The following is a 27,598-nucleotide window of genomic DNA, read 5'->3' as shown; positions in this document are numbered from 1 at the left end:
TCGACCGAGAGGGAGAGGGCAGGGAACAGGGAACAGGGGAATTGATCGAGAGGGAGAGGGAGAGGGAACAGGTAACAGGGGAATGGGAGAGGAGAATTGACCGTGAGGGAGGGGGAATGGGAGAGGGGAATGGAATTATAAGCTTGTGAAGTCAGGGGAAGAAAAATTGAAGGCTGCGTGTTTGTATAATGTTAAATGAAAATGTGAAGTCAGGGGAAGGCTGCGTGTTTGTATAATATGAAATGTGAAATGAAAATGTGAAGTCAGGGGAAGGCTGCGTGTTTGTATAATGTGAAATGAAAATGTGAAGTCAGAGGAAGTGAAAATGTGAAATGAAAGAGATGATGAGAGTTTAGCAGAGAATGTGAGCTCCTATTTTTTTTCCATGTGTTTGTGCGACAGTTAATAAGCAGGGTTTAAATAAGCTTAAAGCTTGTTGTTAATTTTTTATTACTTGGTGATTTATATATCTCTATATTCATAAGAATGATATAAATCTACTTGTTGTTATGTAATCATGTGAAATGACTACCTTAATTATATATGGTCATATTATTATTGTGAATAATTACACCATTACCGTGTGAAATAGGATATTTAAATACATGTTACATTAATAAGGAGAATTATAATAGAATAATAAACATTGTTTGTCAGCTTCTTTCAGCATAATTTATTGTATTGATTGTGGAAGTATTTTATATGTTTTTTTAATATTCATTTCCCCATATTTTTAGGTTTTGTTATTAGAAAACTTCACTTTCATGTTATGGACAGTAAGATAATTCATGCAGCATGTATGGGAGCAACTGTAACTGTGATAGCTACAGGGGTAGCTATTGAACAAGAAAGAAATATAATTTATATACCAAGAGAACCATGTATAAATGCAATTACTCAACGAGAATTCTATATTGACAACATTTTGAAACGAGGTGATAGACATTGCGTTGAACAAATTCGTATGAAACCTGTTGTCTTATATAGATTGTGTGATATTCTCATAAGTCGTGACCTATTACGATCAACTCAAAATGTGTCTATTAGGGAACAAGTAATTGTGTTCTTACAAATTGTAGGCCAAAACCAAAGATTTCATGTTATTAGTGGTATATATTATAGGTCTGTTGAAACTATCCATCGTTACTTTAGAATTGTTTTAAAAGCAGTTCTTAAGTTATACAAACACCTTATTAAAGATCCAGAGGATACAGTTCCAGCTGAGATGATGAATAATCGAAGATTCTATCCTTATTTTAAGGTATGAAAACAATACCAATATTTTTATACATTAATTAATTACATCTACAAGAAAAGGTTATAAATTATTTTTTCATGTTTATATAGGATTGTGTGGGAGCATGGTACCCATGTTCCTGCAAATGTTCCTGTTGAGATTCAAGGAAAGTTTAGAGGTCGAAAAGAAGGAACAACACAAAATGTTTTAGCAGCTATAACTTTTGATTTGAAGTTTATATATATTTTAGCTGGTTGGGAAGGAAGTGCCCATGATTCACGGGTTTTAGGTGATGCATTATCAAGACCTAATGGTCTAAAAATTCCAGAAGGTATATAATAAAGTATGTATTATATGCAATAAACATATAAAATATCTTGTTACATAAAGATAGTAATAGGTTTTTGTTTTTTTATTTGTAGGGAAATATTATCTCGGTGATGCTTGTTACGGTATTCGAAAATGAATCATTTCTCCTTTTCGTGGAGTTCGATATCACTTGAATGAGTTTATAGAACGTTCACCAGAAAATGAAAAGGAGCTATTTAATCTTCGACACTCTTCATTGAGAACCGCTATTGAGCGAGGGTTTGGTATTTTGAAGAATCGTTTTAGATCAATTGATGGAAAATATTTTTAGTCTTATGAAACACAAGTAGATGTTGTGCTTGCATGTTGTATTATTCATAATCACATAATGGGAGTAGATCCTTATGACTTTCTTATGGATGAAATATGTTCGGAAAGTGAATCAATTAGACGAACAATCAACTTAAGTCAACGGGAGGAAAGGGAAGAGAATAGGGAGTGGATAACAAAAAGAGAAATAATTGCATCAACCATGTGGAATGACTATAACACTCAAATAAACTAGTAATTGAGTGTTAATTATATGTGTTTGTTTTTATTATGTCTTCCTTGAGTTTGTATTATCTTTGTTTTATATATGAAGTAGATGTTGACTTTATTCTAGTTTCTCTTTTAATTATTAATTGTAGTTTTATATGAAATTTATTAAATCTAAATATTGTATGATTTTATTTTGTATAAATTTATAATTTTTTTTTTTGTAGAAATGAGTTCCACGCAGAATGAAAATTGCAAGGGCAAGCACTTCACATGGTCTAAGCCAATGTCTCACATGTTGCTTGAGATATTAGCTGAGGAGACACTTAAAGGAGGCAAACCTTCTTCGACCTTTAAAGCAGAATCTTTTGTTAAGGTGGCTACAGAAATCAGTCAAAAGTTCAACGTCTAATGCGAGCCTAAGCATGTGGACAATCATCTCAAGACTATGAAAAAAGAATGGGGAATAATAACCAAACTTAAAAATAAAAGTGGGTTTGGCTGGGATGATTGTTTGAAGATGATTACAGTTTTGAAAGATGTATATGATGAAGAAGTAAAGGTATGATAAATATTATACTCTTTGTAATTTTTATATTTACTTTTGTTTCTAAAATGCTATACAAAGAACTAAAAAATTGCATATTCTAAACTTTATGAACAGGCACACCTCAATCATGACAAGTTTCTCAACAAAAAACTTGATATGTACGAGGCAATGACAATTGTTGTTGGAAAAGACATGGCAACCAGAAATTATGCCAAATCATATGCTGATGTCAACTTGGAAGAGAACACTGAAGAGCAATCAATTTCAATTGAAAATGAAGGTGAATATGAAGAAACTTCAAAGGAAAAAGAGACATCTTCCTCTAGTACACAAAAGAGGCAACATAGGAAGAGAAATTGCATGTATGAAGATGATGGTGTTGAAAAGTTGTCTAAACAGATTGGAGATGTAGCATTTGCAATTCAAAGTCTCAGCAAAAATCAACTTGATGTTAATGCGTTGTATGCGGAAGTGATGAAAGTTGAAGGCTTTGATGAAATCACTCTTGGGGATGCATTTGATCATTTGGTCCAAAATAAAATGTTGGCCAAAGCATTTATGGCAAAAAATGCTAATTTGAGGAAAATTTAGGTTCAAAATTTTGTGAACCAACACTTGATGTAACCATATTATTTGATAGTTTCACCCGCATTTAACTAGTGTTTTGCATATGTTATTTATATAAAATGCCTTGATATTCTTTGTTTTATGTTTTGAAGGCATTTTTGGATGAAAGATGCAAAAAGGAGTAAATTGGAGGTAATTGGCAGATTTGACGTTCAGTCGGTATTTTGTGCAGAGCGTGAGTTCCAGAGATCGAAATGAAGTGATTCCAGTGGCATTAAAAAGCTAACATCCATACCTTTTTGGAAATGTAATGCAAGAAAAATAAAAAGAGAAAGATCATGGAAATCACATCCTTCAAAGTCAAATCTCGCAGTCTGCCAATGTTGACCTTTGCCCATTAAAAATTCAATATCTGGATCTTCAGAAGTCCAATTGATGCAAACTCAATTTTGTTGGATTCCTTACTCAAAGATCTATAAACGCTCCAAATTTCAGCCAAAAACGATGTCATATGAGGGATATATGATTTTTCAAAGATGACAGCTGAATTCTGCCAGCAAGCAGGTTGCGTGAAGAAACGAATCCAAATTTCATCTAGAAGCATCCAAACCGACTAGAAATTTAGCTCCTCTAGTAAATATTCTAGAAGGTCAAGGAAGGCAGCCACCAATCTCATGGCAGCCACCAACCTCATGGCAGCCACCAACCTCAACCCAGCAGCCAGCAGCCTTCACACTACCACCATCTATTGATGTTCACACTTGAGCTTTGATATTTTCTTACTTACAATTTGTGTATAAATAGAGGGTGAGTAGAAGGAGGTAAAAAAAAGAGAAAGAAGAAGGAAGAAACACAAACTCTCCTCTCTACAAATCAGAAATTATGTATTCTTTCATCTTTAGGAGTAGTTGTTCAATAGATATGCAAGGCTAAGCTCGTTTTCTTGGTTGCAAGGACACAACAAACCTTCGGATTTCAAGAACCGTGAGATTTATTCTTCCTTTTATTTTCAGTTTATGTTATGAATGAGTATGTTTGTTTTCCTATGCATATTTCCTATGATTGTTTATCTTAATTGCTAGAGCGGACTCTAAGTTATTATTGTGAACAATCTATTGCTAAGTTTGATATCAAAACCGGAGTTGTGGTATATAAACTTGTGAAGCAACTAAGCTTGATAATTGTAGCGGAACTACGTTATTAAACTTAGGGAGAACATTCGATCATAGCAACACAAATTGACAACTTGGTTGTTAAGATTAATGAATTTATCTGGATCTTAAGGCTGCCATTGGATTAAATCATTAGTGCGGACACTGTGATTGTTTGTTGGTTAGGGATAGTTATACGGCGGATCCGTTAATTAACCAATATTAAGAAAAGATAAAATTCATAATATAAACTGGAGTTTCGTTTCAAGGATCGGTTCTAATTTCCGTTGGTGGATGTGTGCTTGCAACCAAGGTTTGTTTTCTTGATATATTTCAGTTTCAATTGATTTTGTTTGCTAGTTTAATTTCTGCCATAGTTTAAATCATTTCAAATCAATCCCCCCCAATTACATAACGTACAACATAAAAATCTAACTTCAAACTTCCTCTTGGGATCGACCCCTTGCTTGCTCTATACTATCTTGTGTGTTTTAAGCTAGGGTAATTAATTTGTGCGACCGCGACATCGCAACAAATTTTGGCGCCGTTGCCGGGGAGGTAATTTTAGTTGATTCTTGTGCTTGTACTGTTATTTTTAGTTTCTGTGATTGTTATTTACATTTCTGAAAAAAAAAAAAAAACAAAAACAGAATTTTTGCTTGCGGTGTTACTGTTCACTTGCCGCAGCGGTACTGTTGAAGACAGAATTGTTTGTGGAATTAGGTTTCTAACCTTCATTTTCTGAAGTGAAACGACGTTCTGAACAAGACTAGTGGTGCACCACTAGCCCCACCCCATCGAGGCCAAATTCTGCTGTTTTCTAAGGTTTTTAGGCAGTTTTAGTTTTCTAGCGTAGGATTTTCATATAATTTGCATTATTTTTTTTTTATTATTATTCGCTTGTGTGGTTGCTTTCTTTTGAGTTTTCTTAGCGATTGATGCCAGTAACCCGTTCTACTAATCAGAGTCTAGTGCAGGTTGATCTTGAAATAGAAAGCACTTTACGCAAGTTAAGAAAGGAAGTTCACCTCAACACCATGGCGGTTGCACGACAACAAACACTCAAGGAGCTTGCTGCTCCTAACGTGGAGAATCAACCATTGTGCATAAACATAGACAATAATGTAAACTTTGAGCTCAAATCTGGTTTTATACATTTGTTACCAACATTCAATGGTCTTGCAGGAGAAGATCCTCATACTCATCTCAAGGAGTTCCATATGGTTTGTGTTGGCATGAAACCGAATGGAGTTGATGAAGAACAAGTTAAGTTGAAAGCTTTCCCTTTCTCTTTAAAAGGGGCAGCAAAGGCATGGCTTTTCTCTATTCTCCCAGGATCTATTGGAACTTGGAATGCCATGAAGAAGATTTTCCTTGAGAAGTATTTCCCAGCATCTCGAGTTGCCAACATAAGGAAAGAAATATGTGGGATTCGGCAATCTCATGGAGAGACTCTCTCCGAGTATTGGGAAAGATTTGAGCAACTATGCATTCAATGCCCTCATCATCAAATACCCGATCAGCTGCTCATTCAATATTTCTATGAAGGATTGATGCCTACTGACCGTAGTATCATTGATGCTGCAAGTGGAGGCGCATTGGTAGATAAGACACCTGAGGCTGCACGCCAATTGATCTCAAACATGGCAGCCAACTCGAAACAATTTGGCACTCGTGGAGACTTCTCCAACAAACGAGTAAATGAGGTAAGTATTTCTAACCTTGAAAATAAAGTTAATGATCTTACTTCTCTTGTGCGTTCTTTGGCTTGTGGAAATGTGCAGCAGGTGAAAGTTTGTAGCATATGCTCCTCACAAGGACATGCTTCAGATATGTGCCCAACAATGCAAAAAGATTACATTGAACAAGCTCATGCAGTTGATGGAGCATTTAATGGACAACCTCAGCGTAAGTATGATCCTTTTTCCCACACGTACAATCCTGGATGGAGAGATCATCCTAACCTACGGTATGGGAACCAACCTCAACAAGGCAATCAAGGCCGACAATTCCATCCCAATGGATTTCAGCCCCAACAGAATTATCAAGCAAGACAACCCCCTCCATTCACAAACTCCAATGTTATGGGGTCGTCATCCAATGATGATCTTCGTGAGATGATGAAAACTTTGGCTTCTAATACTGTTACCTTGCAACAAAATGTCATGTCTTTTCAACAGGAAACAAGGTCAAGTATTCACAACTTGGAAAAGCAAATGGGGCAAGTAGCTTCAAGTGTGGGGAAATTGGAAGCACAAATGAATGGAAAATTGCCCTCCCAAGCATTGAATCCAAAAGAGAATGTTAGTGCGATCATGTTGCGAAGTGGGAAAGAACTTGAAGAGAAAAGGTCAAAACAAATTGAGATGGAGGAAGAAGAAGAGATAGAAAATGAATTGAGTACAAAGAAGATACATCATCCTTCTCCTCCACAAACTGAAACAAAGACCAACACTCCAAAGGTAACTCCTCACTCAATGAATTCCAGTTTTACAACAATTCCACCCTTTCCCGTGAGTTCTTCTAGGTCAAAGAAAGAGGACAAAGAAAAAGAGATTTTAGAGGTTTTTAAGAAAGTAGAACTCAACATTCCTTTGCTTGATGCTATCAAGCAAATTCCCAAGTATGCAAAATTCTTGAAGGAGTTGTGTACTACCAAGAGAGCTTTCAAACTGAAAGGTCATGAAACGGTAAGTATGGGTGAAGTTGTATCTGCTGTTGTTCAAAAGAATCTGCCTTTGAAACAAAAAGACCCAGGTGCGTTTACTATCCCATGTGTTATTGGTAATGCTAGTTTTAAAAGAGCTTTATGCGATTTAGGTGCATCCATTAGTGTTATGCCTAAACATGTTTATGATTCTCTTAGTCTAGAGCCTTTGAATAAAACTAGTATTGTAATACAACTTGCAGATCGTAGTTTTGTTTACCCACTTGGTGTGATAGAAGATGTCCTAGTCAAGATTGATAGTTTGGTTATTCCATGTGACTTTTATATTCTTGATATGGAACATGATTCTTGTGATTCATCAACCAGCACTCCTATATTGTTTGGGAGACCATTCTTGAAAACTGCCAATACAAAGATTGATTGTGGTAAGGATACTTTGTCTATGGAAGTAGGAGATGAAAAAATGGAATTCAATTTTCATGATGCAATGAAATATCCTTATAGCAATGTTTATTCTATCACATGTTGTGACCAAATTGATAAGTGTGTGCAGCAAGTTTGTGATTTTGATTACGAAGACGGATTAAGCATAGCTTTAAGCTATGGCTATGATTTCACCAAGATAACAGAGATGGAGAGGCACGTGTGTGTTCCTCAAAATGTGCACGAATCAGTATTGGCCTTACAAGCTTTACAAACCATTCCCCATGGTAATGTCTTTGTTGATTTAGTACTCTCACATAAAAAGCTATTGCCATCTATTTTACAGGCCCCCGAGTTAGAATTAAAACCTTTGCCCGATAATTTGAAGTATGTATTCATTGGTGACAACAATACACTTCCTGTTATCATAGCAAAAGGTTTGACAAGTATGCAAGAGGAAAAACTTGTGAAGTTGTTGTGTGATCACAAGACGGCCATTGGATGGACTTTAGCCGACATCAAGGGCATTAGTCCCTCAATGTGTATGCATCACATACTATTGGAGGACAATGCAAAACCAACAAGGGAAATGCAAAGGAGGTTGAACCCGCCTATGATGGAGGTAGTGAAAGCTGAAATTTTGAAACTGTTAGATGCAGGTGTCATTTACCCCATCACGGACAGTAAATGGGTGGCGCCAATCCATGTGGTGCCCAAGAAGACCGGAATCACGTTGGTGAAAAATAAAAATGATGAACTCATTCCTGCTCGCATCTCGAGTGGATGGAGAATGTGTGTTGATTACAGAAAGCTAAATCTTGCTACACGCAAAGATCATTTCCCATTACCATTCATGGACCAAATGCTTGAACGCTTGGCAAGTAAGTCTTTTTATTGCTTTCTTGATGGATATAGTGGATACAATCAGATTGTTATTAATCCTGAAGATCAAGAAAAGACTACATTTACATGTCCATTTGGTACATATGCATATAGGAGAATGCCTTTTGGTCTCTGTAATGCTCCCGCAACTTTTCAAAGATGCATGATGAGTATTTTTTCTGACTATGTTGAAAGAATAATTGAGGTTTTTATGGATGATTTCACGGTGTATGGTGATTCTTTTGATAAATGTCTAGAAAATTTATCTTTGATCCTGAAAAGGTGCATTGAAACTAACCTTGTCTTGAACTATGAAAAGTGTTATTTTATGGTAGAACAAGGAATAGTTCTTGGGCATGTTGTGTCTTCACGTGGATTAGAGGTTGATAAAGCTAAGATAGATGTTATTTCATCATTGCCTTACCCCTCATGCGTGAGGGAAGTTCGTTCTTTTCTAGGCCATGCAGGTTTCTATCGACGCTTTATCAAAGATTTCTCGAAGATTACAGCACCCTTGTGCAAACTATTAGCCAAAGAAGTGGATTTTGTGTTTGATCAAGCATGTAAAGATGCCCATGATGAGCTTAAGAGACGTGTCACATCTGCCCCTATCATTCAACCACCAAATTGGGATGAACCTTTTGAAATAATGTGTGATGCGAGTGACTATGCGGTAGGAGCTGTGCTTGGGCAAAGAATTGGGAAGCATTTGCATGTGATCGCCTATGCTTCTCGCATGTTGGATGGAGCACAATGCAATTACCATACAACTGAAAAGGAACTTTTTGCAGTGGTGTTTGCTCTTGAAAAATTCAGGTCATATCTACTTGGTACAAAAGTCATTGTTTTTACTGACCATGCAGCTCTCAGGTATCTTTTGAAGAAGAAAGAGTCCAAACCAAGACTGATTAGGTGGATCTTGCTTTTACAAGAATTCGATCTTGAGATCAAAGATAAAAAAGGTGCTGAAAACCATGTGGCTGATCACTTGAGCCGACTGAGGATCGAGGATATACAGATCGAAACAATAAGAGAGACATTCCCCGATGAGCAGTTGTATATGTTGCATTCCTCTACAAGACCATGGTATGCTGATTTGGTAAACTATTTAGTTACCAACGAATTCCCTCCAGGTTTGTCTAAACCCCAAAAAGATAAGTTACGAGCTGATGCTAAATATTATTTTTGGGACGATCCTTACCTTTGGAAATTTTGTGCGGATCAAATAGTTAGGAGGTGTGTACCACAAGATGAATTTCATTCCATTCTCACTTTTTTGTCATTCTCATTCTTGTGGTGGGCATTTTGGAGCAAAAAGAACAGCCCACAAGGTACTTGAAAGTGGTTTCTATTGGCCTTCTATTTTTTAAAGATGCATATCACTTTTGCAAATCATGTGAAAAATGCCAAAGAACAGGTAATATCACTCATAAGAATCAAATGCCTTTAACGAATATTCTTGTAAGTGAAATTTTTGATGTTTGGGGTATTGACTTTATGGGTCCATTTCCTTCTTCTGTTGGAAATCTTTATATTCTTCTTGCTGTTGATTATGTGTCCAAATGGATTGAGGCGAAAGCCACACGAACTAATGATGCTAAGGTTGTTTTAGATTTTGTCAGGACTCACATATTTGACAGATTTGGCATCCCTAAAGCTATCATTAGTGATCGTGGCACTCATTTCTGCAATCGTTCCATGGAAGCATTGTTACGCAAATATCATGTGACTCATCGAACTTCCACAGCATATCATCCTCAAACGAACGGCCAAGCTGAAATTTCAAATCGAGAAATCAAGTCCATTTTGGAGAAAACAGTGCAACCTAACCGGCGAGATTGGAGTCTACGTCTTGGAGATGCACTTTGGGCTTATCGGACTGCTTATAAATCACCTATAGGAATGTCACCTTATAGAATGATTTATGGGAAAGCATGTCATCTACCCGTGGAGCTTGAACACAAAGCTTTTTGGGCCATTAAACAATGTAACATGGATTATGATGCTGCTGGGATTGCAAGAAAGTTGAAATTGCAAGAGTTGGAAGAAATTCGAAATGATGCTTACGAGAATGCAAGGATTTACAAAGAAAAGACTAAGAATCTTCATGACCGAATGCTTACAAGAAAGGAGTTTCATGTTGGAGACAAAGTCCTTCTTTATCATTCGCGTTTAAAACTTTTTCCTGGAAAGTTACGCTCTCGTTGGATTGGACCATTTGTTGTTTCTAATGTTTTTCCTTATGGTGCAGTTGAAATTACAAGTTTAGAAACGAACAACATACTCAAAGTCAATGGGCATCGTTTGAAACCTTTCTATGAAGGTTGGACGGCAGAACTCACCGCTTCTGCAGAGTTAGCTGAACCAATCTATGAAGAATGAGCATGCAACATGTCGAGCCAATGACATAAAACAAAAGCGCTTACTGGGAGGCAACCCAGCACAAAAAGAAAAAAAAATCAGATTTGCTTTCTTTTTCCTTATCTTTTATTTTTCGTATTTTACTTTATCTTTGTCATTCTCTTATGTTCCTTTGCTTTTATTTCAACATTGAGGACAATGTTGTGTTTTAAGTGTGGGGGTATTGGGAGAATTTTGGTTTTCTTATTTTCATTTTCTTTGTTGTTTTTTTTTTTTAAAAAAAAAAAAAAAACATTGTGTTTGATCTTTTTAACTCCTATTGGTTTTTTAGAATATCAGTATTATATATGAGAATTAATTGAGATAGATGAAGATATAAATCAAATGAAGGAGTATGCATGCAAATTTTAAGGTTTAATTGGTTTAGGGATTGACTTTGAGAATATGCCATGTTGACTTTATAGTGTTATACCAATGCAAGCTTTTGAGCCTTCAACATTATATTCTTTGAGTGTGCATTCTTTCAATGATAAGTATCTCTAGAACTTGCTTCATATCTTATTGAGAATATATCCCATTACAAATATACATGAAGATGATAAAGGCATTAGGAATTTTAACCCCTCAAGCCAAAAAGCCAACCTAAAGCATATTATCCTTAGTGAGCCCGTTTTGAGCTTATTTATCTTTTCTTTGCTTTATCCATGTATAAGCCTTAACTTTATATATGTTTTTTCTTTTCCCCTGGCCAAGGATTAGTAGAGCATATACTTGTAATATCTCATGGAATTATGGTTGGAAATTATATGAAAAGAAAGAAGTGATGCTTGATGAAAAGATGGGCAAAGTTGCCAAAGAAAAAAAATGAAAAAAAAATAATAATAATAAACAAAAAGTATTCCTTTATGTTCTTAAGGTTTTATGTTGAAAGAGCTTGAAATCAAAAGGAGTTAAACATTTGTGATTAAAGATGAAAAATTTATGAGCTTTGATGGAATATCTTGTTTGAAGTATCATTTTTCAAAATGCTCTACTTTCATTGGTTTGAACCTTTCCTTTTACTTTCTTTTACCTCACCTTAACCTCAGCCCCATTACAACCGGAAAATAAGATCTTTTGATTCATGTAATACTTGTAATAAGTTGCTAATGGAGATGAGATTGAAAAGCAAGCTTATGGTAGAACATACTCTTTGATTGAATTTGAGAGATTTAAACACATAAACCCTAAACACATGAGTGTTGGAGTGTATATCAATGAGAGGACCTATCACTTTGGCATGGCATAGATTTCATTTAAATCCAGACGATTGATTGAGTTTTGAAGTTTGCATGTAAATAAATTCATGAGAATTATATTATTTATCCTTCATGATTGTATTCTTGTTTATAATGCTTGTACTCTTAGACATTGATGGGAGATTAAGAAATTGATCATAGTTATTTTCAATTTAATTTTATTTATCCTTTCTCGAGGACGAGTAAGAGCTAAGTGTGGGGGTATTTGATGTAACCATATTATTTGATAGTTTCACCCGCATTTAACTAGTGTTTTGCATATGTTATTTATATAAAATGCCTTGATATTCTTTGTTTTATGTTTTGAAGGCATTTTTGGATGAAAGATGCAAAAAGGAGTAAATTGGAGGTAATTGGCAGATTTGACGTTCAGTCGGTATTTTGTGCAGAGCGTGAGTTCCAGAGATCGAAATGAAGTGATTCCAGTGGCATTAAAAAGCTAACATCCATACCTTTTTGGAAATGCAATGCAAGAAAAATAAAAAGAGAAAGATCATGGAAATCACATCCTTCAAAGTCAAATCTCGCAGTCTGCCAATGTTGACCTTTGCCCATTAAAAATTCAATATCTGGAGCTTCAGAAGTCCAATTGATGCAAACTCAATTTTGTTGGATTCCTTACTCAAAGATCTATAAACGCTCCAAATTTCAGCCAAACACGATGTCATATGAGGGATATATGATTTTTCAAAGATGACAGCTGAATTCTGCCAGCAAGCAGGTTGCGTGAAGAAACGAATCCAAATTTCATCTAGAAGCATCCAAACCGACCAGAAATTTAGCTCCTCTAGTAAATATTCTAGAAGGTCAAGGAAGGCAGCCACCAATCTCATGGCAGCCACCAACCTCATGGCAGCCACCAACCTCAACCCAGCAGCCAGCAGCCTTCACACTACCACCATCTATTGATGTTCACACTTGAGCTTTGATATTTTCTTACTTACAATTTGTGTATAAATAGAGGGTGAGTAGAAGGAGGTAAAAAAAGAGAAAGAAGAAGGAAGAAACACAAACTCTCCTCTCTACAAATCAGAAATTATGTATTCTTTCATCTTTAGGAGTAGTTGTTCAATAGATATGCAAGGCTAAGCTCGTTTTCTTGGTTGCAAGGACACAACAAACCTTCGGATTTCAAGAACCGTGAGATTTATTCTTCCTTTTATTTTCAGTTTATGTTATGAATGAGTATGTTTGTTTTCCTATGCATATTTCCTATGATTGTTTATCTTAATTGCTAGAGCGGACTCTAAGTTATTATTGTGAACAATCTATTGCTAAGTTTGATATCAAAACCGGAGTTGTGGTATATAAACTTGTGAAGCAACTAAGCTTGATAATTATAGCGGAACTACGTTATTAAACTTAGGGAGAACATTCGATCATAGCAACACAAATTGACAACTTGGTTGTTAAGATTAATGAATTTATCTGGATCTTAAGGCTGCCATTGGATTAAATCATTAGTGCGGACACTGTGATTGTTTGTTGGTTAGGGATAGTTATACGGCGGATCCGTTAATTAACCAATATTAAGAAAAGATAAAATTCATAATATAAACTGGAGTTTCGTTTCAAGGATCGGTTCTAATTTCCGTTGGTGGATGTGTGCTTGCAACCAAGGTTTGTTTTCTTGATATATTTCAGTTTCAATTGATTTTGTTTGCTAGTTTAATTTCTGCCATAGTTTAAATCATTTCAAATCAATCCCCCCCCAATTACATAACGTACAACATAAAAATCTAACTTCAAACTTCCTCTTGGGATCGACCCCTTGCTTGCTCTATACTATCTTGTGTGTTTTAAGCTAGGGTAATTAATTTGTGCGACCGCGACATCGCAACAACACTGCTACAGGCCTGCTTGCTAAGATGGTTTGAATATGTCGAAAATTTGGGTTCAGACTATGTTTGTTATTTGACAAGTATGTTTACTTGTTTAATTCGATCTAGCATGTTTATGTTTGTAATTTGAACTAATATGTATGTATATGACATCGAAACGTAATATTTATGCATGACTATGTTTGATGTTAGGTATTTATATTTATTTCTTGATGCTTATTTGATATATATTAAAGGGATAATTGGCTTTACCCCTAAAAAAAAATATTTATCCAAAAAACCCATCAAAATATTTTTGTATGTATTTATCTTTTAAAAAATTATCCATACCAAAAAAAAAAAAAAACCCAAATATATAACTCTTACCATAAACTAATTTGGCTTTCTTCATATGAAAAAAAAAAACTTATTTTAAGCTTTTAAAATTGAAAAAAATATATTAATAGGTTTTACTTAAAAAATATTTAACAGGCTTATTTCTATATAATATGATATGACATATATAGTTATATTTTATAAAATAAGTTATGTATGAATATAGGATATAATAATAAAAAAAATTCGTCATTATACTTTTTAGATTTTATTTTTTTATTGTAAGTGATTAAATATTTATATTAAATATTTTATATATATTAGATAAACCTAAAAAAAAATTAATTCATTAATAAATTATTTTCCAGTTCATTTTCCATAACACAAACAAACACTAAAAAGTGTTTTGCAGTTAATTTTTCATAACACTGCCAAACATCGGAAAATACTTTGTCGAAATTCACTTTTCAGGAATTCACTTTTCCCAGAATTTACTTTCTAAAAGGAAACAACTTTCCTGCAAACAAACAGAACCTAAGTTTAAAGTAATTGTTTTTATGTACATAAATAACTTGAGACAAAAATAACTTAAAACGATTTCATTTAAAAATAACTCAAAAACGACTCTTTCAAATAAATTTGTTAAAAATTTAACTTTCACTAAATTTCATAACAAATTTGCTATTCAAGTCGAAAGTTATTTTTACCTTTTTATAGTCAAAATTTCAAAAATCGACTTAAATTGATTTATAAAAATTATATCAAACATGCATGACCTTATTCCAAACAAGAAATTATCTTCAAATGCCTATTAAGCAGAAGGGGAAGTTAAACAACCTTGTTCTTACATTAGAAGTTTCTAATAGATAACCACATAAGATCTGCAAAAGGGATGAAACAGTGAAATGCATAACCCACATAAGTTAAACAACTTCTATTGATTGCAGTAGCCCTAGAATTACGCCTCCAATTCAACATTTTCCCCTTCTTGTCTCTCTTTCTGATATCTTTTATGCATGTTCGTCTTCTCCTGCAAAGCCCCCTTGTAATCGATTAATTATTCAGCTTTTTTATATGGCACCTCAGCTTTTTCGCATCTGATAGCTGAAGAGGCTTCAGCAAGAATTCTTGAGCTCCTCCCTCCATGCACCTGTTTAGGTGGAAAATATTTAACAAATCAATGATTTCTTTTCCTCTATCCAACTAAATAGACAAAAGACAAAAAATCAACAGAGATTATTCAAGACTGAAATTGCTGAGCAGGTAATTACTGATTAATTCGTGTAGGGATGTTCTCAGATGACACTACAACCACCGGTATCTCCTTCATGTTAGGTGATTCCTATTTGAGAGAAACCATACAATGTTAAGGTTAGTTTAATATGCTATATATGTAGTTAATCTGTTAATTATATATAATGTTATTATATTTATATAAATAAATATTTATTATTATTAAAAATTTAATTTATCTTTAATATTCATATAATATTAGATTAATAAATTTAGAGTAAAAATAACGTCCATGGGATAAAAATATTTTACAAAGAAAATTATAAAATTGTTATAATTATGAAATTTATATTGCATCAAATTATTGTTTCTGAAGTGTTCTTACTCGATGCTCTCTTAAATACTAAATATTCATTAAAGTTGCAAAGACTTATATATATTATGTTTTTTTCTTTATGAAAGGAAGCAGTTGTTCTCATAAAATGAGGGATAAATGATACCTAAAACTAATATTTAGGTGCTTGTCATTAGACATGTACACTGAACGGACTCGCATAATAATCCTATAAGAAGAACACTTATGTCTAAGGAAAGGCTCACATAAAAGTTGTAGATTATCATTTCAGGCCTAATAGTTGAACGGCATATGGTTTGTGACAACTCAGCCCTTAAACAATTATTTTAAAACCAACGAACATTAGATTTTCAGGTAATAAATTTCTAAATAATTTTAGATCTGTCTAACAGGATTCTAGGGACTCCCGAAAAATTTTATTTTATAGTTCTCACCGTTTATGATATTTAAAAAACCGAACCGTTAGACCAGAAAATACAAAGGAAAGTTATGATAGTCGTAACTAGAGCATTGAAGATGAGTAATATTTACCTTAATTCTTTTCAACAGCTCATAACCGGTCATTCCTGGCATGCTATAATCGGTGATGATCATATTCACCTTCAAATCCTGCTAAGAGAAATACCCATGAACAACAAATGATGGAGTTGAATTCATAAAAGCAAGAATCAGACCTTCATTGTATGGTTACTTACACCATGATTGGGATGTTGTCCATCAGCTAAGCCCAAATACTCCAATGCTCTCTTTCCGTTTTCTGCTGTGGTCACTGCAATCATAGGAACCAAATTGTGAATCATAAAAACTTTAGTCAAGTCTCTAAAACTCAAGACTTCTTTCTCTCCTTGCTAATTAATTGAGATTAATTAAAAAACCATGGATTTGCAATGTTATGAGTTCTTTTCTAGAGTACTCTAACCTTTGGCCACCTCTAGCATCCAAACAAATGGACTCATAACAAAAACAATACCAGAAATGACAGGATATTCTTTTCCTTTTCAATTTCCTCAAAGTGATAAAAATAAAAGCAGAAGATGTGGGGTCTACTCCTTGTTAATCTCCATTAAATTAGCCCTAGCCTAGCCTAGGAATGAGAGCCTAGCCAGCGTGGTAAACTTTTTTTTGTTCCTTCATGTGTTCTATGTTTCTTCACTTTTGCAAATTAGACAACATTGTATAAACAAGAACACCATTTTATCATAAATCATATTTCTCTTTAATCTTAATCATACAAACCCATGGATATAAACTAGAGAATTAAGATATAATGTTCACCAAAACCCAATGAAAACAAAGATAAAAGTGTTCACCAAAACCCAATGAAAACAAGGATAAAAGTATGATAAAATATGTTATAGCTAGAAACTTTTCTTTGATTAACAAATTATACCAAATGAGCAAAGTTTCTACGAACAAAGAGAGGCCAAGACTTTTTTGTTCTTTTCATACCTCTGCATGTAGAGTTGGTAAGTAACCTTTCAATGACTTTGCGATCGATCAAACTATCATCAACAGCTAACACATGTGGTTTCTCATCAATATCGAACTCCATTGATGGTAAGGAAGAAGAAGAGCTGGCCATATCTACCTTCAAAGAACACACCACAATGTCTAACCACCTCAACAAAACACAAAAAGAAAAGGAAACTTTGAGGATAAAAGGAGAAAACTAGCTAGCAAGAAAAGAATGCCAAAAGGAGAACAAACAAGCCAAGAAGAAAAACAAGGCAGCGAGGGTAACGTAATGTAATGTGATAATCCTTGTCAAGTCAATACAAGTTATGACTGGGGATACTTATATATCGATATCCTGACTTAGCAGAAAGTGAATTTATAGTAAAATATGAAGGATAATAAGAAAAATTAAGGAATAAAAGGGTGAGGTGAGCTCATTATTATCATTATCAGAGAAGAATAGTAAACAAATCCTAATAAAATCATGAGTCAGAGATAATTGCTGATCTTTTCGGTCTTTGGGATTTGATTGCAGAAGCAGTAAAAGCGAAATAGATACCTTCTTGTTTTTGTTTTTCCCTTTCTTCAAGAGATCTCCATGCTCAAAACCATTGTATATTTTAACACACTTGTACGTACTTCCTATTCCATCTCCACACAGACAACACACGGTTGTTCAAATATTATTCCTTCATGCCTTACTTGTAGGGCTTGGGATATGCATTCCATGCATGTCCATTCATTTTTCTTTTACCCCTTCTTTAGAATCTTAATTACACCACCCCACAACACAAAAGTATTAACTTAATTTTAAAAATAAAAGAATATAATAAGTCTCTTTAATCACAAGCCAATCCTTTCAGATTTGTAACCTAGATCTATGTACCTCATAACATGGTACTATATTAGTTGATGACACGATATTAATATTTGTGGAGTGAGTTGATGACAAATGGTACTGTTGTTGTCTTAGAAAGAGGTCTCATTTCTATATATTACCAATTTGCTTGTAAGACTAAGAAGAGAATCTAGTACTGTATGCTGTAAGAAGGAAATGTATATGGGAACATGATTGGGATAGTGTTTTAAAAACTTTTTGATTTTTTTTTAATTTAATTTTTTTTTGTATTTTTTGTATTTTTGGATTTTTTTGATATTTTAATATCAAAACTAATTTTTTAAAAAAGCCATGATATTTATATTCATATATTTTAAAATAAAAATTACTTTAAAAAACAACAACAAAATCTCAAATAACCCTAAATAAATAACACGGTAAATAGTTGTTAAAGCGATGGATGATGTTGAAAAGAATTGTAACTATTTGCAACGACATTCAGTGCAAGGGTTATGAAAAAGCTGAAATTCACAAAAGTGATTTTTGATATACTCACACATACGCTAATATCATTGACTTGTACTCTGCTATAGTGAGATCAATATTTTTAAAATATAAAAAATATTTAGATATTATCAATTTTTTTTCTAGTTAAAAAAATAAATTATGCGAGAATTAGTCTGATATGACTTGGTCTTCTTGACAATTTCAAATATAACTCGGATGACTGGTAAAAATATAGTTTTACTCAAAATAATTATTTTAAATGAGATTTTTTTAATAAACATTGAGACAACAACATATTTTATTGATTTGAGAAACACAGTTAACTTTTCAATATGCATACTAAACCATGAGATCATAATAACCTTGTAACAAAAAAATAAAAACAAATTACGAGACTCAATTTCTAACAAATGCAATGTTGAAAAATAAAGTTGGAAAAAAATCAATTACAAAAGGGAGGAAAACAAATGACTCAAGTCAACCTATCAAATCGCAATCAAGGTCATGAGACCGAGATAACCTAATAAAAAACAAATTGAAATAAATTATGAGCTCATTTCTCAATCAACTCAATTTTAAAATATGAAATTGAAAACAATAATTAAAAATAATATAAAAAAGACTCGAGTCAATTAGGGTTAACCCGCCATACTTGTGATCTTAGTCATGGAATGAGGATAACCTCATAGAAAGCAGACAAAAAAAATCATGAAGCCTAGTTCCCGATCAACCTAATATTGAATGATGAATTTGAAAAAAAAAAATCAATTAAAAAAAAACTAGAGTTATTCTGATAACTTCATAAAATATTAATTGAAAAATATAAAACTCAATCTCTAATAAACAAAGATGCAATTGAATTTATTTTTTTAAAATCATAGATTATAAAGAAAAAAAACCTATAAAAAAGAAACGAAGGTACAAAAAGCTATTATTCCTATTAATAGTGATATGTGAGAAGGGGTGTAGTAAAAACTCATACTCGTTTGGTTTTTTGTTAATATATATAACTTTGGGGTTATTTGAAATAGTGATAAAATTTGTTTTTTAATGTGTTTTTTAGTTATAAATACATTAAAATAATATTTTTAATTTTTAAAATTTATTTTAAACATCAATATATTAAAATCATTCAAAAAAAAATTAATGGGAAATAATGACATGGTGATGAGTACCTTTACCTTTCCTTTAATTTAAAATTTTAAAAACATGATAAAGAATCTCTTTATCTCACCGACTTAAAGTTAGTTAAAGATATTTATATGTAAAACTCAGGCCGTCTCTATAACTAAGGGTGGGGTTGCGGGATAGTTATTTTGTATGTAAATTTGAAAACTAGTTAGAGTTGAAAAAAAAAAAAAAGACCTTTAATTCGAAACCCCACCCTTAGTTATATATATATATATATATATAGTTAGTTAGTTACTTAGTTAGTTATATATATAACTATCCTGCAACCCCATTCTAAGAGTGTGTTTGATAGTGTGGTAGCGGTTATTTTTCAAATAGTTTTTTTGTGCTGAAATATATGTCAATGATGTTTTTTTTATTTTTTAAAAATTATTTTTGACATCAGTACATCAAAACGATCTAAAAAGTACAAACCACACTTAATTTTAATAAAAATAAAAATATTTAAAATTTAATAAAATACTGTTTGAAACACAACGACAAACGGTATCTTAGTTTCACGTCAGATTGGATTCTGAAGGGATTAAGAGACCTCTAAACATACTTTGTACCAGAGAGGCCCACGTGCCCACAAGCGACGCAACAGCCAAGCTTTATAATTCACTTCTCAGCTTAAACAGACAGTGACATTTTTGTCCGCATGTGACATTTTCACGCATCACTATACAAAACAATCAATCGCTAGCTTTTGCATTTCCCAATAGATTATTTTTCATAATAGTACTGTAATGTTTTTGAAAAAGTAGCATAAATTTGAATTTGAATTTAAATTTAAATTATAAAAATAGTATAATTTAGCAAGTTATAAATGATATTTGCAATTCTTTAAAAAAAATTTAAAAGCAATTTTAAATTTTAGATTTTAAAAATAAATCAAACTTTATTATTATACAAACTTTATAACACAAAAATAAATGCTCTTTAATTAATAAAAGTGTTTTTTATATATGTAATATTCAATTATTTGATTAATAAATCTATAATAAAGGTAAAGTTTGTAGAACAAAAATATTTTGCATTGAAAATTACAAAACATTTTATAATTATAAAATTCTTATTGCATCAAATCATTGTTCATAAATGTTCCTGATCAATGTTTTATTAAGTTTAAATATTAATTAGAGTTATTGAGACTGACACATTATGTTCTTTCTTTTATGAGATGAGTAGTTGCTCTCATAAAATGAGGTATGAGAGATATATGAAACTAATATATCGATGTTTGTCAAATGACATGTACACTGAACTAATCTGCAAGAAAATTTTATATGGAGAAATCACATATATTTATGGAAAGGTTCCTATGATAGTTGTGTAAATGATGCTTAAACTTGAAATCACTAACTTATCATATATGATGTGTTATGTTTTGATTCTGACCACATGTTATATTAATCAAGTGTAACCAACAGGTATATATTAGATATATCATAAACTATAGAAAGATATTTGAGTAATCAAGAGATAATTCATCATCCTAAGTGAATTAAGAAAAATATTTCATCTGTTTTCAAATAATATTGATTGTCAAATCCTTAATCGATGTGGAATAAGATTTGAAAAGAGTTTTAAATTATATTTAAAGATTAATGACTATAGTGTTGATAACTAAAATTATTTTGACAAAGCATACATATTTCATCTTATATTGTCTAAATTGAAACATTCTTGATGGAGAAATAATAATTACACTGAAAACTAGTTACTGAAAAGTTAAATCAAACAACTTATGATTTTCATAATATTTGGGGGATTATGCCAGATTGTTAGAAATTGTATTTGAGCTTCAAACATAATGGGTAACACCCAAAAGAATCATTTGTCAAAAGTTAAAATAAAATGATTAATCAAGTGTGATTTGATTGTAAATGAATTTTATAAATTGAAGACTAAAATGTAATTAATACAAAGGGGTTACAATTCTTGACCCAGAAAAAAACTAAATAGAGACTTGATTGAATAAATTTCTAAAGACTTTAATGAATAAATTTATAAAATTATCTTAAAATAATATATTTTATATATTTAAGAGGAAAATTAATATTTTTGTTATTTAAAGGGTTTTTAGGTTTTCCTATAAATAAAATGTGATGCCTCATCATAACCCAATTTTGGGTTATTCCTCAAAATTCACTTTTTTTTTTTCAAAATAAAATAAAGGCTGGCAATGTGGAGAAAGCTGATAAAAAAAAGACTGCAAAAATAGGCAAAAATCGAAGGTCAAATTAAATGATTATTGGACGAATTTGCAAAAAAATTAAGTCCAATGACATAATTAAATTTCTAATGGGCCAATTTGATTTAATCATGGGCCAAATTAAATTTTAATTATGTTTAAGAATTAATTTAGGTCTAATTGAAGGATTTAATTAAGTGCAAGGACTTAATTATAATTTAAATGGGTCAAATTAATTTGGGGGCTTAATTGGTGAAAAATTAAGTTTGGGAGCCTAATTTGGACTTAATTGAAAATATTGAAATTTTAAGAGACCAAATTTAATTTTTACCAAGTGAATTGATTGAAATTAGGGGCCAAACACAAAAATTGAGGGACCAATTTGGAGGCCCGAAAAGTACTTTACCTATAAATAGTAGCCTATAACTGAAATCAAGAGGGGGGGGGCAATTTTGACAAATAAAAAGGAGGAAAAAAAACCCCAAACCTAACTCTTTCTTCTCCTTAACCCAACCGCCGCCACCCATCAGAGAAATTTTTCTTCTCTGCACACAGCCCCCAGTGGTCTTCATTTTTCAGACCCGGCTGGTTCACCATTTCCCCTACTCGTTGAAATCAAACAAGAGCAGCCATTTTGCTCCCACTCCATTTTCCTCCCAAAACAGGCATAACCCACCGTCCTCCTCTCTCAGCCACAAATCAACCTCAATCTTTCCCTTAATTCTCACCAAGCAGTTGATTCCTTCTCTAGCCGAAACCAGAGAAGCCAAGGCAAACCCCCCCTCCATTCATTGGTCCTCCTCTCGGCCAAAAGCAAACCAAACAGCGCCCCCCGATTATGATTTTCTCTCCAGCCGTCGGTCAAAACTTCTTCTCCCTCAGCTGACAGGTCATTCATCCCTCTCGGCCGCTTCTTTTTTCCCTCACAATCACCACCTTCCACCTCAACCACAGAGGCCACCCACAGCGTCTCCTTCCCCGTCAACAACGTCCTCTTCTCAAATCGGTCTGCCTGCCTCCTCTAGGAACAGCCCTTCACCAGCAGCGACGACCCGCAGACCCAACAGCCTCCAGCGGCTACCCTGACACATTGGCGCCGACAGATCTCAGTTCTGTCCGCCTCCAGCCACCAGCCACTTCTCCGATCTTCAACCATCTAGATGGGAACACGCAACGACGGTGCTGAACCTAGAAGAAGAAAGGATTGACGGAGGGAGCAGATCTAAAAAGGAGAAAACCGAAACAGATCCGAAACGGAGAAGACCCGAAAACAGATCTGGACTCGAAAACTTAAAATCAATTGCCATTGTTGTGTTTTGTTGGATTTGCAGGTAATGGGCAGCAGGAGATTGAAGAGGGGAGGAAGCCATTACAGCCCCCTCACGCTGCCTGGATTTCGGGGCTGTGTGTGAACCCACGCGCCGCCATTGGCGGCGGCACGTGGGAAGATGCGTCGCCACTGTTCATGCAGTCCCAGAAATCCTTCCTTGCAATTTCTGGAGTTTTTAAGGATTATTTTGTAAATTTTAAATTAATTAATGTAATTTTTATTTATTTGTTTTAAATTTGCATTTTGTGTAAATGTGAACGTAAAAGGAAAAAAGAAAAGAAAAAAAGGTAAATAATAATAAAAATGAGAGTGTGTGTGTGTTTGTATTTATTTTGTTATACATGGAATAGAATAAAAAATGTATTTAATATTTTAATGCACAAATATCTAAGGATAGATAAAATCATGTTGTATTTTCCATGAAAATGTAAGAACACGTTTCTACATATATTTTGGGAATTAATGACTGATTTATCAAAGCCTTAGAATTGGGATAAAATTTTATTTTTAAAATTACATCAAGCTCACGAAGCTTGAACGTGAATGTGTGGTGTGTATTTTGTTTGTGAATTGTTTTTTTATGATAAAATTGCAAGAATAAAGAAGGATTTAATGTTTTGATTGGATTATGGTATAGAAGTACAAACTTGTATGAAAGTTGTATTTCTAAAATCTGATGAAAAGATAATTTTTAGAACTTCTTTAACACATCAAGTCCACGAAGCAGCTTACCTCAGGTAGGGTGCGTTAGGGGTGCTAATACCTTCCCTAACCACAACCAGTCCCTTACCCGCGAATCTCTGACAAGACCAGTACATCCGGTTTCCTAGTAGCCTTCAATAAATTACTAGGTGGCGACTCTAACGAACCAATTCAAGCAATGCAACAGCAAGAAAAAAAAATCACGGGAATTTTGACGTGCAACAGAATGGCGACTCCACTGGGTAGGTACTATTTCTGACAATATTGGACTAAGCTTTGTGTATTTGATGTGTTTAAATTTTGCCATTTTTGTCTTGTTTGATTTTATCCATGCATTTTTAGAATTGTTTCATGCATCACTTGTATTTATTTTTGAAAGCACACACAAGCTTCTAAGTTAGGTGGGGAGTAGCGGTCTGTCTCATGACTTTCAGTCGGGGTTCAGATTTGTGAAACATCTAACAATGAGTTGAGTGTTTATTCGGTAATGACGGTCACACTATGCCCCAACCATTCCTTGTAAACCCCTATACTGCCTTCACGTAAGGTGGTCATTGGGCAGTTCATAAACCCTTTTGAGACCAGGTAGAAAACCTACCCATGTTCACATAATAAATAGAACTTGTCCTTAGGATGTATGTGCTACCCTTATTTGCATAAGGGCGAACCCTTCTTGAAACATCTTGAACTCAAGACTTGTGGGTGACACAATGGTCGTCACTCAGAAAATTTTCATTGTAGAGTTTGGGCAAAAATCACGATTCTTGTTCCATCATACAAGAGTTACGACCATATTGTCACCCCTTGAAGGGCGAGTTCATCATATAGATTACATGTTCATACATTTGGCATGCATGTAACCAGATGAAAGATAGGTCCCCTACGAGTCTACAACACCCAATTTTGAGTGAAAAAAAAACATTGGAGATAAAGAGCGTGCTTGCCGCAGCATCCATTTTCAAGAAGAGTTGGAGTCTCTGAACAAAAGCTTGACTCACCTCTAGCTTACTCGAGCAAGTATTGAAAAATATCTCTAGGAAAATTCTTTCCAATTGACCTATCATTTTTGTTCAAGCCCCAACAAAGACTTAACCTGAAGAAATTAGGGGCCAACATGATCAAGAGCCTCAACACAATTTGAAGGGGAATGGCATCACTGTTGCAGAATGAAGTCTGTTCTTGTTCTGTAAAAAATAACTACCTCTGTTCGATCATGCCTGCAAAAACTTGATTTTTTTGTTTCAACCTATTCCAGTTTTTGTTGGTAATTTGGCTCAAAATTCCACAAGACTTTCCATGTCCACTAAGCCTTTCTTGTTAATAAGATCATGTGTTTTCCTGTGTTCATTACATGCCTTCATTTTTTGTTGTTTCATGCAAATAACACATTGAGCATAACCTTTAAGCATGAAACCATCGCGCCCAAAATCTTGTGGTGCGTTTCCCTTTTCTTCCCAAAACAATGCATGATCATACATGTTCACAAGGATTTTTGGGAATTCAAAGTTTAGTACAAAAAAAGAAATCATGATGATGTTTGTCCGAAACAAACGAGTTCTGGAAATTCAAGTGATTCCTTAGAGAGGTAACCATACACCTAGAAAACAAAAAAAAAAAACACCATGAAGTGACTCTAAAGCTGAGTTTTGATTGCATGAATAATGAGAAATCACTTTGCATACTCGCATGAAAGCAAGGCTTACTGATCCTAAATGCATGCATTTGAGATGAAGAAAGACCATCTTTGATAATCCTTTCACAAGGCTGAAATATATCATTTGCAGTCCCCTTTTGAGCCTAATAAATTTTTCTTGAAAAATAGCCTTGGCTAGGATCATACCCTACACTAGGGGGCAAGTGCTAAAAATTCCATAATGATTGAAAGTGCCCAAATAACTCTTGAGGGCATGAAAAAGTCTTCAACAATGAAAGTGCCCAAACAATACTGGGGGGCATAAAAGAAAATTCTCAATCATCAAAGGTGCCCATACAAAGCTAGGGGGCATGAAGAAAAATCCAAAGGATCCAAAAATTTTGAGCAAAAAAAAAAAAAACAAGGCCAATGCAATGATGCTCAAAATCAAATGAAGAAAACAAAAACAAAGAGAAAGAGCCCAAACCCAACACTGGGGGGCACCGTGGACCATTTTACAAATCCATTCCAAGGTCCAGAAATGTATGAACAAAAGAGTTTGGGATATAAGCACTAGTGATCCTTAGTCTTAAAGTCCCTTAAACACCTTTTGAGCCTACAAATATCCTTTTCTTCATAGCCAATAGCCCAAGCCTACATTACGTGCCTAATCAAGCCCTTTTTGATCAAAGGCAAGCAATCTGGATCGGTAGGCAGTGCTTTCTCATGCGAAACAAATTCATTATTCATGCAAATAAAATGAATGCTTTGAAAACGGTTCTCAATAACCCTCAAATTGAAATTTAAACCTTTTATGACCAACCAGATGTCACTTTGTGTTCTTCACATTTTCACCAACGGTTCTCAATAACCCCCAAATTGAAATTTAAACCTTTTGTGACCAACCAGATGTCACTTTGTGTTCTTCACATTTTCACCAACGGTTCTCAATAACCATCAAATTAAAATTTAAACCTTTTATGACCAACCAGATGTCACTTCATGTTCTTCACATTTTCACCAAAATCAAAACAAAAAGTTTTCATCACTTTTGAAAACCTCTCCATAGGAATCACTTGAATTTCTTTAGAATGAGTTTGCTTTGAATCAATGTCAAAATGATTTTTGTGTTTGGAATAGCTTTGAAATTCCAAAAATTCTACATGAAAACAACTCCTTGTCAAACCTTCCTTCACATAGCCTCATTCTCAAACTCGAATTGAATACTTGGGGGCATGATCAAGCTAGGGGGCAATAAAAAACATCTGGTAGAGCTGGCTCTATGATTTCCTTTCGAAGAAACTATTGGGCAAAATTGGCAACCCTTGAGATAAAAGGGGCGGAGAACAAAGAAGTGATGACATCAAGTCTTTCCTAGAGGCCAAGATCGTAAGATATTTCTTGAGTAAGCAAGGGGGACAAAAGCCATCAAAGCTTACTATCAGAGACTCAAACTTTTAAGAAAAGGAGAACTCCATGAAAAAAAGGGGACTTATATTTCTCAGGTAAGTATACATGCATATTGATCATGATGCATTTCTTTCATCCTTGATAGATTGGTGTCTCACCATCACCTCTTTTTGAGCGGGTTGCTGAGTCCTCATCATTTAGATAGTGTGATTTCTAGCCCTATCTATCTCCTTTTGAGTACGCTTTAGATCCCTCAACCATCTTAGGTAGTGTGTTTTTTGACCTTACCTCCCCTTTTGAGTGCACCTTAGTGTGCCTTCGAGCCCTACCCTTTTAGGTAGTGTGTTTTCCAACCCTGTCTCCTTCTGAGTGCGTCTTCGAGCCCCCACCCCTTGGGTAGTGTGTTTCTAACCCTATCTCTTTTTTAGTGTGCCTTCGAGCCCTAACCTTGGGTAATGTGTTTTCTAACCATACCTCCTTTTGAGAGCTCCTTCGAGCCCTAACCTCTTAGGTAGTGTGCTTTTTAACCCTGCCTCTTTTTAAGTGCGCCTCAAGGCCATCAACCATCTTAGGTAGTGTGTTTTCCAACCCTGCCTCTTTTTGAGAGCTCCTTTGAGCCCTCACCTTTA

At 34.0% G+C, this 27,598-nt stretch overlaps 1 protein-coding gene across 1 annotated transcript; it reads right to left on the bottom strand.

Moving 5' to 3' along the window:
* Positions 1-15,059: 15,059 nt before the first annotated feature.
* Positions 15,060-17,801, bottom strand: LOC118055690 (two-component response regulator ARR17). The gene is made up of 5 exons (XM_073406808.1): positions 17,177-17,801; positions 16,402-16,496; positions 16,259-16,327; positions 15,411-15,481; positions 15,060-15,289 (listed from the first exon to the last, which is right to left on the bottom strand). The coding sequence occupies exons 1-5, from the start codon at positions 17,307-17,309 to the stop codon at positions 15,193-15,195; spliced, it is 465 nt and encodes a 154-aa protein (XP_073262909.1). The 5' UTR covers positions 17,310-17,801; the 3' UTR covers positions 15,060-15,192.
* Between the last annotated feature and the right edge of the window lie 9,797 nt (positions 17,802-27,598).

The sequence above is a fragment of the Populus alba genome, chromosome 19, assembly GCF_005239225.2.
Source record: "Populus alba chromosome 19, ASM523922v2, whole genome shotgun sequence".
NCBI classification, from domain to species: domain Eukaryota; kingdom Viridiplantae; phylum Streptophyta; class Magnoliopsida; order Malpighiales; family Salicaceae; genus Populus; species Populus alba.
This window is presented reverse-complemented; position numbering and strand designations above follow the sequence as displayed.

Excerpts from the sequence above, each read along its gene's own strand:
- LOC118055690 (XM_073406808.1), bottom strand. The coding sequence starts at position 17,309 with ATGGCCAGCTCTTCTTCTTCCTTACCATCAATGGAGTTCGATATTGAT. Across the intron at positions 16,497-17,176 it reads TACCAACTCTACATGCAGAG|TGACCACAGCAGAAAACGGA; the intron begins GTATGAAAAGAA and ends CTATGATTGCAG. Across the intron at positions 15,290-15,410 it reads ATCCCTACACGAATTAATCA|GTGCATGGAGGGAGGAGCTC; the intron begins GTAATTACCTGC and ends CCACCTAAACAG.